This window comes from Miniopterus schreibersii, assembly GCF_964146895.1.
Source record: "Miniopterus schreibersii genome assembly, chromosome: 6".
NCBI classification, from domain to species: Eukaryota; Metazoa; Chordata; class Mammalia; order Chiroptera; family Miniopteridae; genus Miniopterus; species Miniopterus schreibersii.
The window spans coordinates 42,423,285-42,438,243 of NC_138107.1; the positions used below are offsets into that span (position 1 = coordinate 42,423,285).

The following is a 14,959-nucleotide window of genomic DNA, read 5'->3' on the forward strand; positions in this document are numbered from 1 at the left end:
TAAAAAAGTCTAGAAGTAATGACATGTGGAGGCCTAGGTAGGAAGAGGCACCGGCCTGCCTCCCCTGACTTTATTTTTTTAATAAGTGAGCTAGTTAATTTTTAAAATTATATTGGAAGAAAAAATAAGCAAAATCAGTTTTTAAAGAAATCCCAATGACAAATGTTAATCCAGTGTTCGTAAATTGTCAAGCAAGCTTAAAACATGGAACTTTGCAATTCAGCCTGTTTACTTATTTAAACTTTTTATTCAAGTATATATACAGAAAGTGCACAAATAATAAGTGCAGCTCAGGTCTCGAAGCAGATTGTCACCAGCAGCCCTGTGCCCCCTTCCAGTTGCTTTTTCTTTTGCTTTCTGCTTCGTGCAGTCAGTCCCACCGGGCTGGCCACACATTGTCACTTCCATTTCCAGCAGGCCCCACTCCCTGGCCTCTGGTACAGTGGGCTATGAAACCCTAGCCTCCCCCTTGTGAGTGTCAGCAGCATTAGGCCTTGTCTGCTGGTGTGGTTGAATTCAAGTCTAAATCAGACCCTGGACGTGGTTGGAGATGCACCTGCACAGCCCCCAACTGACGCTCTGTGCCCTGGCCTGGAATAGCATGGAGGATATTTCTGCCTCTCCTCTCCCTGCTTCCCCCTCCCCCAAACCCTGACCCTCTATGCCCCACCCTACTCAATTCATTGCACTTAATATATTTTTTTATGTTAAGCAAATACAAGCTATCTTTAATTGGTTGATTTTTATTTAAAAGCCACATATGAGGACACTTATCTTATTTACAAATCACTGTTTTCTGAGTGCCTTCTCATTTCTTTGGGCTCCTTAAGGCTTTTGGATTAAGCTAGGTGAGATTAAAATTTGGGGAAGGAAAAGGAGGTGGGGGGATCTACCTATCTGATTCTTGGGCCCTGGAATTAATGAAGCTGGACTCTCTATTGGCCCTATCTTTGCAGGGTGTTCTCTGGGGCCAGGAGCAGAGCAGAGCCCAAGGGGTGATGGAGATGGGAAGGAATGGACATTATTCATTCTGATGTTGCTTTTTGTTAAACTAGACTGGGCCTTTCTCAAACTGGCTTCCGTAGAGACTTAAGCCCTGACCCCTAAGGCATCATTGTACATCATGAGTCTAGGATGCATCTAGAATGGTACTTGTTATGTACCATTTCTGGGAGAAACTGGCCACTCAAGTCATTTTCTGTGTTCTGTGATTCAGATGAGTAACCCCAGTGGAGAAAAGCCCTGTGGGGTGCCCTAAAAACGCACTCTGGTGTATTGATTTTAACGAGGTGAGTGAGGCCATGGGTAATGTGCTTTCTCTTTGTGTGTTCCCCAGGACGGGAATACAGCCCTGCACGAGGCGTCCTGGCATGGGTTCAGCCAGTCAGTCAAGCTGCTCGTTAAAGCAGGAGCCAACGTGCTTGCCAAGAACAAGGTGAGGCCCGCAGGTGCTAGAGCTCACTCACGGGTGAGGATGGTGGCGAGCTCCCTGGCCCGGAGCAGAGGGCTCGGGGAGCACGCAGAGCCGGCGGGAAGCGGACGCTCTCGGCCCCGTGGTGAGCGAGAGAACCCCCTGGGAACCCTCCAGGCTCTCCCTGCTTTGCCATTGGTTTATTAGAGTGGCTGTCCTCACGGAGACAGGGAAAGGACAGTAGCATTTCTTCCTCTTTTTCTGTCTCCCCTCTCCAGTCACTCGTCACGTCTCACCTTTTCACATCGATCCCTCTCCTTCCATGCTCGTTATTGATGTGTCCCTGGATTTCAGCAGCCTCACAGCAGATTGACCAGCTGGCCTCATCCCTTTTCCATCCTGCTTGGAAGCCTTTCAGGAAAGCTGCTCAGCCTGATGCTCCTCCCCAGAGTGGCCTCAGCCCATATCCGGAGCCTCTGCCCTGTGCCTTTCCCAGCATGTGCTTCCTGTGCTGTCAGCTTGGGCTCACTGTCCCCTTTGGCTGCCCACTCCTATAGGGTAGTCTGCTCCTCACTTCTGCCTGTAGACCTCCAACCCATTCCCCCAGGACAGGTTACCCTTAACCTCCCATGGGGCTGTTTCCTGCAGTGCTCCCTGGGCACTGTACACAGCTTTGTGCTGTCCTTACTGGCTAAATGTTTCTCATGGCTCCCTCTTGAGTCAAAAGCTTGGGGGAAAGAAGCAAGCCATATACTGTCATGTCTCCAGTAATGCCCAGCTCGCTGCATGGCTGCTCCATTTCTCCGAACTGGTACCTGGTCTGAAACATGAGTTGGTAAGTTTATACCAACTCTGAGAAGTAGCTGGTTTCCAGTTAATGGACAGGGAAGCCTAAGCCAGAGCCAGTATGGTCCTCAACTAAAACACAGGATTCGTTTGTAACCTAGCCCAGGCCTGTCTGCTCTGCCACACTGCCTCCTATCCTATGCAGGGCCCCAGAATCATTGTGGAAAGCCACAAGTTCTTGCTCCAGGTAAAACAGTAGAGACTATTGGCACAGGTGAAGGGCCATTCTAAAGGAGGGACTTGTACCTTCTGCACCAGCCACAGCCTCTGGGGAAACCTCTAGAAAGGCTCTTCTCCCCCAACCTTCCCCTGTCCCCGGCTTTATTGAGGTATAACTGACAAATAAAATTTTAACATACTTAACGTGTATACCTTGTAAAAGGATTCCCCCCATCAGATTTAATAAACATCCATCATTTCACATATTTACATTTACTTATTTATTTATTTAGTGGGAGCACTTAAATCCCACTTAGTAAATTGCAGTTATACGATAGTGTTACCAATCATAGTCACCGCGTTCTACGTTAGATCCGCAGACCTTGTTTATCTTGTAACTAAAGGTTTGTACCTTTTACCAACATCACCCTATTCCCCTGCCCCTGGAAACCACTTTTCTACTCCTTGTTCCTCTGAGGTTGACTTTTCCTTTTTAAATTCTACCCAGAAGCGATACCATGTAGTGTTTGTCTTTTCCCGTCTGGCTTACTTCACTTAGCATGATGTTCTCCAGTTCATCCATGTTGTCGCAAGTGACAGGATTTTTCTTTTTAAAGACTGAATAATATTTCATTGTATAAGATATGTACTTCTGACTCAGCAAGCTTAGCAGCCTTGTCTGGGAAATTTGTGCTTATTACTTAGGGTAGGAAAAATGTCTGTTAGTATGTCTGCCTAGGTCTCGTTTTTTTAATAGTAGGTTTTGAGGTATAATTCATATACAGTAAAGTTCATCTTTCTTAGGAATACTGTCCTATGAATTTTGACAAATGTATACAATTGTGTAGTCACCACCACAATCAAGATAGAGAATGTTTTCATCACCCCAGCAAGTTTCTTTGTGCCCTTTGGTGGCAGTCCCCCATTCACCCACCCACTCCCAGCTCCTGGCAACCACGGATATGTTCACCTTTCCCAGAACGTTATCTAAATGGAATCATGATATGTAGTCTTTTTGTGTCTGGCTTCTATCACTTAGCATAATGTTTTTAAGACTCTTCCGTGGTGTTACATGGGTGATTAGTTTATTCATTTTGATTGCTGAGTAATATTCCATTGTATGAATGTACCATATTTTGTTTATGCTTACCTGTATTTCATTTTCTTGATCCAAATGCTTTTCAGTATAATTGATATTTTCTTACTGGCAAAGTAAATTTTGGTATGATGTATTTCTAGAACCATCACATTTAAAAAAAAAAATGTTTTTATTGATTTTAGAGAGAGGAAGGGATAAGGAGAGAGAGAAACATCAATGAGAAACATAGCTCAGCTGCCTCCTGCACTCCCCTTAATGGAGATCAACCCCTCAGCCAGGGCACGTGCCCTGACCAGGAGTCAAACCTGTGACCTCGTGGTGCATGGGATGATGCTCAGTCCACTGAGCCACAGCAGCCAGGCAAGAACCATCACATTTTTTTATCTCACTCATTTATTCAACACATATTTAATGACTTGGGAAACCAACAACATTGAGGCAACCTCCTACATGGGCAATGGGAATCACATCAAGCCAAGCACTGAGCACTTTCGCAGGAAATGGAGTGTTTAAAACATGGGCAGAGCCCACATGGGCAAGTCTCGTTTTTGAGACCTAAGCTAGCAGTGTTTCTCTTCCTGGCTGCACTTTAAAATCTCCTGGGAAACTTTAAACAAAAAAAGGGAAAAACCCCCACACAAAACAAATCTACCCTGATGGCTAGGCCTGGGGTGACCAGCTGCCCTAGTCACTACCTTGAGGGGTTTCCCTAAATGCTTGATTTGCAGTGCTAAAACCTGAGCAGCCCAGGCTCCACCCCCCAGGCTAAGTAAATCTGAGTCCCTAGAAGTGCTGCAGCTGTGCAGGGATATTTTTAAAGGCTCCCCCAGGTGATTATATGGGCAGCAAAGGGTTGATAGCCGTTGCACTCACTAAAACCTCAGGCTTGCAACTCCTACAGTTTCCTGGAGGCAGCTGTGAGGAAGAAAGACTGTATCAGGCTGGTTAGAGCTAAAGTTATGGGAGGGAAGGTAAGTGAACTGGCAACAGACAGTTCTCCTTTATTTTTTTTTCTTATAACTCATTTCTCTTTTCAAAAGGTGAGGAAATAACATCCTTGAGTACAGGCTGACAGTGCAGTGTGGCCCAGAAGCAGTAAACTAGGTGAGGGAAGAGCCATCAGCAGGCAGTGTAATAGCTCAGCCCACACAACTGCAGTCCTTACCGGGCTTTTAAACTCAGTGAAACAAACATTGTCTTTAACCTCCTGAGTGCTCGCAGGCTTGCTCAGACCAACCCCAAATCTCCTCTCATGCTGCCTGCTTTTTTGTTACTTTTCTGGGGTTTAGCAGCAGCCTTGCAGGCCCTACTCCTGTAGTCTCACAAAGTTCTGTTTATGAATTCTTCCTGCCAGATTGCTGTGAGCGTTATTCCCACCCTGGGCTCCCACCATGGGACATGTTGAAGGTAGAGAGTCTCTGTTTGCTAAGTGACAGGCACCATTGTATTGCCTATTACCTGGGGATCTTTTCCATAGTTCAAATTTTGTTTCAAGAAAAATATAAGAATGGACGACTTGAAAAATATTACAGTATAGTCTTAGGTACCTTTAGCCTACACACAGGAGGTGGCCTGTTTTGCCCTCTTACTTCATTGGTAGAGTGTTGTAGCCAAGGCTTTTATCTGTGTTGGGCAGGAACAATGCAGTCGTCTCTAAGAGGAATATAACGCATGCATGCGCACAGCATTTTCCATTAAGGAAATGCCCTGCTAGGCCCTGAGTTGATCCTCACAGCCTCTGCATAATAGGGGCCACGCTCCATTTTACAGGTAAGGAATTCAAGGCTGAGAATCAGAAGAGCCTTGACCAGTGACTTTCAACTAGTAAGGGGTTGAGCCAGGACTTGGAATCATGGTTTTATGACAGATGTGCTCCTTGCCTGTTTGAACTCCTAATGAAAAGCTATTGCCTCTGAAACCCCTTCTGGGTCCGCCGATTAGGGAGCAGAGAGCGTGCACTTTGACTTTTTTTCTGTATCTGCCTCTGCAAGGTCTGCTCCGTGCAGGCCTGAGGGGCACCGAGTTGCTAACGTGTCCTCCCTTCTCTTGCCTCTCTCCAAGGCGGGGAACACGGCCCTGCACCTGGCCTGCCAGAACAGCCACTCCCAGAGCACACGCGTCCTCCTGCTGGGCGGGTCCCGCGCCGACCTCAAAAATAACGTGGGTGAACAAAACCGGCTTCTGCCATGCTCTCTTGTGTCATCTTGGAAAATAACCCTGAAAGCCTATTTGTGTGTTAACATCTAGAAAGTAAAAGTGTAAAGTGTTTGGGGACTATCTATAGAGTATTTATTTTTTGCTGATTTCCTAAGGGGTCGTTTAGGAGCGTGAGAAGAGGAATGAAGAGACCTGGAAACTGCTTTTCTCCCATCTTTTCCCCCTCGCTCCTCAGCCTTGATTTGTTGTGTCATTTTCTACAGCATGTGTTGGTGAATGAATCTAGGAAGCCTCTTAGTGTCTTAAGAAGGTTTCTGCCACAGTGTTGTCCTGTTAGCAAATACTGGGTGATGCGAGCCGGGGAGGTCTTCTGATGGTTCATGCCCAGCGCCCACAAATCCGTTACTGAGGCACCCTTGGAATGAGCTGATGGCTCTGAGCTGATAGTTCTGAGAGGATCCCCGACCTGAGAGGTCACCTTGGTGTCCCTCCTTTCCACAAGAAATTGTGTTTCCTTTCTAAGTCCCATGCCCCATCCACTCGACTAGGGAATTTGAGGCGTCTCTTTAAGAAATGGCCTTATCTGGGTCTCCCTGATTGGGGAAAGACTCACCTCAGGTGATGCTCAGAATGCCCTGCACCTAAGCTTTGAGCTTGGCTCCTTCCTAGTCTAGGGAGAAAGTTATGCTGAGTGGTCACCATCTCTAGACAGAGCTAGAATAGGAATGCTAGGAGAACACTGCAGAATGTCATGACTTTGTCTCCAATTTTGTTGTCTGTCTGGGGGCAGTTTGACCTGTGACCACTAAGGATGACCCTGACCCTGAGTTTTTCTGACTGCCAACTCCCCAGACTACATTGCTCCATATTAGGGTCTGACTAAAATGGGATGCAACTTGAATTTTTAAGAACATGTGATCTTAAAATTCACTAACTTGCCCTCCTGCCCTGTCCTTAGGGCTATGAAAGACCTATGAAGGGATGGGCTCATTTCCAAGGCAGTGCTCTTGGCCTTAATTCAGTGTACTCCTGAGTCTGTGGGTTATAGGAGAGGATGGGGGTCAGTGGATTCTCATCAAGTGCTGGGCAAGCAGAACCTGCCTTCGCTATTGAGAAGGTCTCTTGGGGAGCAGGCATCCAGGTATGAAACCTGAAAGCAGAAAATCTCCATGGAGGAAAATCAGGGCTGCAGACAGCAGCAAAGGGCTGGGAGTCTGGGAATGGACATCTACTGTGCAAGAGATGCTTAGAATTCAGGCTGACACCCTCTAAAGAATGTATACTAGTCTGCCAGCTTTTAAATGATATTTTCTTTTTACTTTCTCTGTTTTGTTTTGTAACCGCTCAGACTGTGCTTAGAGTTTGATTTCTGTCCGCAGGCAGGCGACACCTGTCTGCACGTTGCCGCTCGCTATAATCACTTGTCCATCATTAAGCTCCTCCTCAGTGCTTTCTGTTCTGTCCATGAAAAGAACCAGGTCAGTGCATGTGTCCTCCCCATGGCTGCCGGGCCCCCTTTCCCACAAGGCTGATAGGCAGGTGTGTTAGCCCAGATGGGAGCAGAGGCTGCTAGGAGCCTCCTCTCTGCCTGGGACTCGGCCAGTGCTGGCCTTCACATGGGTGTCCCACTGAGTTCCTATGGCCCTGGTTTATCCGGCCTCCGTGAGAGAGCCTGCCCTTATCATTCCAGTGCCTACCACCACATCTGCATATTGAACATTATCTGGAGATCCTGGACAGGGTTTTGTTTTTAATGTGATTTTACAAAGAAAACCCACAATAACGTGGTTTAGTAAATAAGCAAGGGAAGGAGGCGAGGCATCCCACAACTGGAGTTCTGTTCCTTGCACTGCCACTTTATTTGAGCTGATGGAGACTCTGGTTTCTGTAAAATCGGGGGTTTGAAATAAAGCTGTGATTATTACAGTGTTCCATGGAAATGTGCTTGACTTTCAGTAGTCATTTAGATTTTTTAAAAATGTTGTCTTGATATTTATTGATACCTAAACTATGCATTGTTTGGCTTTTCTGAGCTTGAGTGCATATATCTGAAATTTAAAAATAGCTGGTTATTCAGATTATAGCCTATAATGGTGGTTTCTAACTCTGATTGCACATAAGAATCAATAGGGAATTAAAAATACCATCCTTGAATCCCACCCCAGTTTAAATGTCCAGCATATCCAGGTAATGGGATTTTTAAACAGCTCCTGGCCTGAGTGTGCAGATAGGATTGAGAACCATGACCTGGCTAAATAGCTAAATTGTCATTCTGCAGCCTCCCAGTGGATTCTAGTTCATCAGATTACCCTACACAGCTCCCACTAACCAATACTTCTCAACTCTGGTGGCATGTTTTAGTCACCTGGGAGCTTTGAAAAATCACCATGCCTCGTCCACCCCCCAGACCAATTATGTCAGAATGTCTGGGTGCGACCCAGGCATCAGTTGTTTTTAAAGCTCCTCACCTGATTCCAATTTGCAGCCAAGATCAGAAACCATGGCTACACAGCTCCCCACCCCCAATGCACAACTATATGACTCAGCAATGAAATAACGTTTCCCCCCCAGCCCCGTACTCACTGGGGAAGAGGGCCATGGGGACAACTAAATTTTTGTGCTGTCAGGAAAAAAGTATCAGTGCTTTACCTGGTCACCTGATGGTGGAGAGTGAATTAACACACTTCTCCCATATTTGCCTGACTTATTTATATCATTCTGTTTGGAAGGAAAAAAACAGCATCTGCATTTGGAATTGGCTCACCAAGCTGCATTTGTCCAAATCCTCCTTCCATACTTGATTGTCTGAAAACACTTTTTTGTATAAAGAAAACATGAAAAATTATAGGCCATTTGGTAAGAGATTGGAAATAGCTGGTGTTAAGAGAACTCTGATTCTCAGTCACTCCCCCCAGTAAAGAGCACTGAGAGCCTGCAGAGTGATTCCCAGTTGCCCCTGCATGTCCCTGTAGGCGCTTGTACAAGTAGCCATCTTTGCAGTGTCTACTCATTCTAGCACTCAGAAACCAAGGGTTCTCTGCCCCTCCCCTGCCTGGGCAGTGGGACATGGTCCAGAGCTCCAGGATGGCCCACCTTCTGGCCACTGGCTACCTGCCACTTTCCTGCCTCAGTGTAGGATCCAGGTCTGACCATTCTCAACAACCCCAGCCCAGCATGATTTTTCCCCCTGCACTTAATCCTGTGATTTCTGATGTCCTGTCAGAAATGAATGTGATATTTGTGCATAGCTCATTTAGTTCCATGATCTTTAGAATGAACCACATACCACTTGATCGAAGAGCCCTCCATTAGTCTTCAGCAAATCCTAGGTTGATTTTGAAAAGCCACCAGCAGGCCATGGGATGAAAAGCTGGAGGGCTGTGGGCCACGATCGCCACGATCAGATGGGGTTTAGCAGGCTTTCTTCTGGTTAATTTCAGGCTGGAGACACAGCACTTCACATTGCTGCTTCCCTAAATCACAAGAAGGTGGTTAAAATCTTACTGGAAGCTGGAGCAGATGGGACCATTGTTAATAATGTAAGTTGAGTTGCAGCAGTGATTTCTAAAGCCCTTTCCACCCCTTTGCAGAATGGGCATGTGGTTGCTACCTTGCCTCCAGCCTCACTCTGGAAGAGTGTGGGGCTCTGAAAAGTAACCCCTGGGGCCCTCGGGTGGACTTGAGGAGGGTGGACTTGAGGAGACCATTGTGCTTAGCATCCCCATGAGTTGACAAGCCCTGAGGGCTTCATCTCTAGATTCTTGGCTGAAGTGAGCCCACCCTGGCATGAAAAGGTCAGGATGTCTAAGTAATCTAGCAAGTGGATGTTACTGTATACAGATGTGGTTCTCAAGAAAATGGCCACATGGTCATCAGATTAATCATCCTCAAAACTTTCAACTCCTTTCTCTCCAAAGTCGCCTCACTCCTACCTTCTGTCCCAGTATCTACCCCCGTCCTCTTTCTCCCAGGTCTTATAGCTGCCACCAGCTCAGGCACCTGTTTTTCAAGGCAGCTCTGTGGTCTCTGCCCTCCTGAAATATCACAGACTCAGAGGGGATGGAATAGTTGTATGAGTGTCTGGGGAGTACAGGGTGTTGAAGCTGGTGAAGGCTCCTATATCTAAGTTTCCCCCTTTCTCACAGCTCTAGTACCTGTATTGGGTGGTGCCGTATGGTACCTCCCCCATGATGCCTGGAACACCTTTCCCATCCTTTGACTCCTGCTGTTATTAACTCATGGCTTAACCTCCCTAGAGCTTCCATTATGGCCATAGCTTCCCAATTGGTTTTTACAATCCAGTTCCTGGACTCTGGCTGGGCCCTCATCTGCTCTTCCAGTTGTCTTCTCCCCTGTTCTCCAGGGAAATATCATTGCTTGGCTGCATTTTATGATTCTTCGAGTTTCCTCAACTGAAATCTTCTACCTTGACCCGTCTGATTTTTACCTTTCCTCATCTCTTTTCCAGAAAGCATTCCCTGGTGGGCAGTGCCCCTGACCTTTGCCTCTTGGAGCACTTACTGCTCACTCGTTCAGCACTTAACCTCTCTCGCTGTGTCCTCAGGTGGAACTTGGCTCCCTTGTTGGGAGGAGGCTCAAGAGCAGGGCCACATCCTTTATGTGTTTTGTTGAGCACATGTCAGTGCTGGTGGGACAGAGTGCAGGGTCGCTGTCCCCGCTGGGCTGCATGTGCGGGGTTGGTGACCAGTACTCACTTGTCCCCCCCTGTACCCTTCCTCAGGCAGGCCGGACCCCGCTGGAGACTGCCCGCTACCACAATAATCCGGAAGTTGCTCTTCTCCTCACTAAAGCGCCCCAGGTAGGATTTGTTGCATTTTCTATTGTATTGATTATGTGGGGCTACAAAGTCATTAGGAGTCTCTGGTTGCAATCTACTGAAGGCAATTCTAACTAACTTAAACAGGGAACCGATGGCTTATTAACCAGGCAGCTGGACACGTGGGGACCCATGTGAGCCTCTAGGTTAATCAGAACCAGGACTTCAGGCCCAGCACACTGTTCTTCATACATGGGCATCGTTTTGTCACTACCAGTCTCCTGGAATATAACTCCCTGGGTACTCAGCCAGGAAACAGTTCCTGTTTAAAACATTGCGGGAGAGAGAGAGAAACAAGGTGGCGCCGTAGGTAACAGCTGTACCTGCAGCCTACCGCAACCACATCAAAATCACAACTAAAATACAGAACAGCCATCACTCGGAGCCTCCTGAAATCTAGCTGAACAGAAGCCCTACAACCAGGGAACTGAAGAAGCACCGAGAATGGTAGGAGGGGCGGAGACGCGGGCAGGTCGGGGCTGGGTCACGGAGATGCCGCTGCGGGCCCACACTGGTGCTGCAGGTTAAACCCAGGAGGGAATCTCGGCAGAGGAGGTTTCCCGGAGGAGGGAGGGGTCCCAGCCCCACACCAGGCCCCCAGCCCGGGGCTCCAGGGCTGGGCTCACAACTCCGGGCTGTGAAAAACAGCGGGGGCTCTCGCTGAGGGTCGAGGAGGCTGTGGGGGCCCCAGCAGCTCCTCTTAAAGGGCCCGCGCACGGACTCACTTGGACATGCTCCCTCTGAGCCCAGTGCTGGGCAGCAGCTTGAAAGACCTGGGACACTTGGGGAGGAACTAACCTGTCTGAAATCCGGGCGAGAGGTGGAGGGGCAGCTTCCTCCCAGGCAGAAGAGCTGGCAGAGGCCGTTGCTCCTTTGGCGAGTCCTCCCTGGACACAGCCGGCAGGCAGGCGCCATATTTGAATCGCCAGCCCCTGACTCACACCTTTGGCCCCACCCCTCCCCACCTGCAGGCTCATCCGGGCCATTTCCAGGGGCTTTTCTGTGTAGGTGGCTTCTCAAGCCTCATGCTTAGGACTTTCCTAAAATCTCTCAAACAAGCAACGACAGGCCCCATACAGCTTGATAAGTGGCCCCAGGCCTGGCACTAGCGGCAGCCTGCATTGGCTGATAGCTGGGCCTCTCCTGGACACCTCCAAGCCCAGCACAAGTAGCAGCCAACTACGGTTTGCTGTGTAGCTCATGCTGGATGGCCCTGGGCAAGGCACTGGCACAGGCTGACTTTGCACCTCCCAGGAGGCCCCAGAGACAGTGCACCTGGTGGTCAGACTCAACCACGCTGGATTACAACCCTACCACATCCACGAGTGACACTCAAGGGGCGCACTTGGTGAACACCAAAGCCCCATTGAAGTAAATCCTGCTCCATAGGGGTGTCTCCAGCACAGCAGCTCTCTGGCTGTAGTTGCAGCTGGTCCTCACAGCTGATTGGCCTGGGGATTAATTCCTCTCGGTGATGCCAACAGCAACCAAGGCTCAACTACAACAGGACAGTGCACACAGCGCACTCAGAGGAGCACCTAGAAGGCCCAGATCAGGTGACTCAGGGAGGCTGGGCCACTGGACCCTACAGACACCTACTACACAAAGCCACTTTACAAACTCCAGGAGACATAGCAGCTCTACCTAATACATAGAAACAAACACCTGGAAGCAGCCAAAATGTGGAGGCAAACATGTCACAAAGGAAAGAACAGAAGAAATCTCTAGAAGAGGAACTAAATGAAATAGATCCAAGCAAGCTAACAGATAGAGTTCAGAATTTTGTTTATAAGAATGTTTAAGCAGACTATTAGGGAAATAACTGAGAAAAATAGATGACATAATAAAGTACCAATTTGAAATGAAGGCTACAGGAACTGAAATGAAGAATAATTTACATGGAATCAACAGTAGAGTAGAGGACGCTGAGAATCAAATCAGCAATTTGGAACATGAGGAAACAAAAAACACCCAACCAGAAGAGCAAAGAGAAAAAAGAATCCGGAAATATGAAGATCGTATAAGAAGCCTCTGGGACAACTTCAAGAGGCCCAACATTCATATTATTGGGGTGCCAGAAGGGGAAGAAAGCAAGAAATTGAAAACCTATTTGAAAAAATAATTACAGAAAACTTCCCCTACCTGGGGAAAGAAATCGACTTACAAGTCCAGGAAGCACAGAGGGTCCCAAACAAGAGGAACCCAAAGAGGTCCACAGCAAGACACATCATAATTAAAATGCCAAAGGTTAAAGACAAAGAATCTTAAAAGCAGCAAGAGAAAAGCAGTTATCTACAAGGGAGCACCCATACGACTGTCAGCTGATTTCTCAACAGAAACTTTGCAGGCCAGAAGGGAGTGGCAAGAAATATTCAAAGTGATGAAAAACATGGAACTACAACCAAGATTGCTCTACCCAGCAAAGCTATCATTTAGAATTGAAGGTCAGATAGAGAGCTTCTCAGACAAGGAAAAGCTAGAGGAGTTCATCACCACCAGACCAACACTACAGGAAAAGTTGAAGTGTCTTCTTTAAGAAGAAGCTAATGAACAAAAGAATCTGATGAACTAAATAGATCCAGAGACACTGGCGCATGCAACAGACGATCATATTTCAGAGGAAAGAGGGAAGGGGGTGGAAGGTGGGAAGAGATTAACCAAAGAAGTTATATGCATATATGCATAACCCATGGACACAGTCAATAACGGGGTGAAGGCCTGGGGAGGAGGTGGGAGCGAAGTGGAGGCGGTCACTTGGGGGGAAAAATGGGACACCTGTAATACTCTCAACAATAGAAATAAACAAACAAACAAACATTGCAGGAGAGCTTGGGGCAAGTGCCCCGAACAAATGCGACTGAGGCTTTAAGAAGATGGCTGTGTCCATTGGACCATGTGGTCAAGGGGCATTTTCTAGAGAGTGGTGGGAGGAGGGGCCCATTCTAAGCAGACAAAGCAGTAAATGTCCATTTAGAGGTAGTTTAGTACGGGATAGTTTTCTTTCCTTTTTTATTGAAGAATGGAATTTTGGTAATCAGTTTAAAAAAAAAAAGATGACTGATATTGAGTTGAGGTTGAAATGATCTACATAATAAATTTAATAGTGATAATTTATAAGCTAGTCAGAATTTCAGCACCCTGAAATAACTTGTTTCTTCACAGTATCTTTCACTGACACATAATTTTTACATAATTGTGCCTACACTGTATATACCCTTTTGTAGTCTGTCCTTTATCCTAACTGTAATAGGAAAATCTGCAGTCATCACAATTATTCATCGTAATAGAGGCATAGTGTTCTTTTTTATTGTGGATATTTGGTAAACCATTTCCTTAACATAGGACATTTAGGTTATTTCCCAATTGGAGCTGCTCTGTGTTACATAATAGTAAACACTCATTTGCTTTCCACCTTATTCTGGCTACTGTTGCAAGAGAATAAAGTGTCAGGGAGCCAAGAAAGACTCTAGACGCCAACCTGCTGCATCATAGCTCAGTCCCAGCCAGCCTAGGGTTCTGCATGGCCCTTCTTTCATTTAAGTTTTAAAAACATGCCTGATAGAAGTAGTTTCTGGAAATGGTTAAGATCTTTGTCTTTTGCAAAATTGATCACCCTCCTGCCCATGGAGTTGGTCCTTCTTGTGGTCCCTGGAAGTCCATGGAACCCCTGACAGGTGCAAGTCAGGGCTCCTTTGGGAAAAGGCTCCACCTTTCTCCAATTATTTACAAAGAAATCATCAGTGGAATAAGTCCATGAGCCCTGATAGAAAAATGCTTGTCTCTCATGGATCAAAAAGTCCAGGGTGCTCCGTAAGTGTCAGAATTCATCACAGTTATATGGCATTTTAGTGTTTGGCATTTTGATGGACAGCCAGCTGTGTGCTCAGCCACATGGAGATCATCAAATTTTGTGGGGTGGAAGGTCCCAGGTACACACAGACTGATGGGCCTTTGACCCACCTGTTGTTTGTCTTCCAGAGCCCAAGGATCTTAAATCATGGGGAAGCTTTACCGTAAACAGTTTTTCTGTGTGATTCTCCCTTAGTGTTTCCATTAAAAAAATTACTTAAGCACGTTTTTCTATGCCCAGATTGAATAGCAAATAGGATGACTTTTTATGAAAGCTTATTTTACATAGTTGTATATGCTAAACCCTATTCTCAGTACAAAGAAGAAACTTTGGAATATGCATAAAATTACAGGCCTGCTGTTCTGTTGTTCCTTAATTACAGAAATAGCCTTACTGTTTGTTTTGTCTGAAATAAGAAATCTCTTTGCCGTGGTGCCTTAGTTGACCATGAATTTTCATGGTTCACAGCAGAACCAAGGGTATTTCTTTCCAAGGCTTTAAGATCAATATTCCCTAATTTCTGTGAATTGGAAAAGATTGGTGATGTTTCATTTGGTAGATGTATGATTTTCACTGGCTAGTAACATAGTCTATGGAGAG

General features: G+C 46.6%; 1 protein-coding gene across 6 annotated transcripts in view; it reads left to right on the forward strand.

Moving 5' to 3' along the window:
- The window catches only part of ANKRD6 (ankyrin repeat domain 6), a 150,079-nt gene that overhangs the window by 121,524 nt on the left and 13,596 nt on the right, over positions 1-14,959 (forward strand). For all 6 annotated transcript variants that reach the window (XM_081139929.1, XM_081139933.1, XM_081139931.1 and 3 more), the window contains 5 exons: positions 1,337-1,435; positions 5,577-5,675; positions 7,052-7,150; positions 9,113-9,211; positions 10,414-10,491. In XM_081139929.1, the coding sequence (XP_080996055.1) occupies positions 1,337-1,435; positions 5,577-5,675; positions 7,052-7,150; positions 9,113-9,211; positions 10,414-10,491 (474 nt within the window). The remainder of the gene's footprint in view (positions 1-1,336; positions 1,436-5,576; positions 5,676-7,051; positions 7,151-9,112; positions 9,212-10,413; positions 10,492-14,959) is intronic.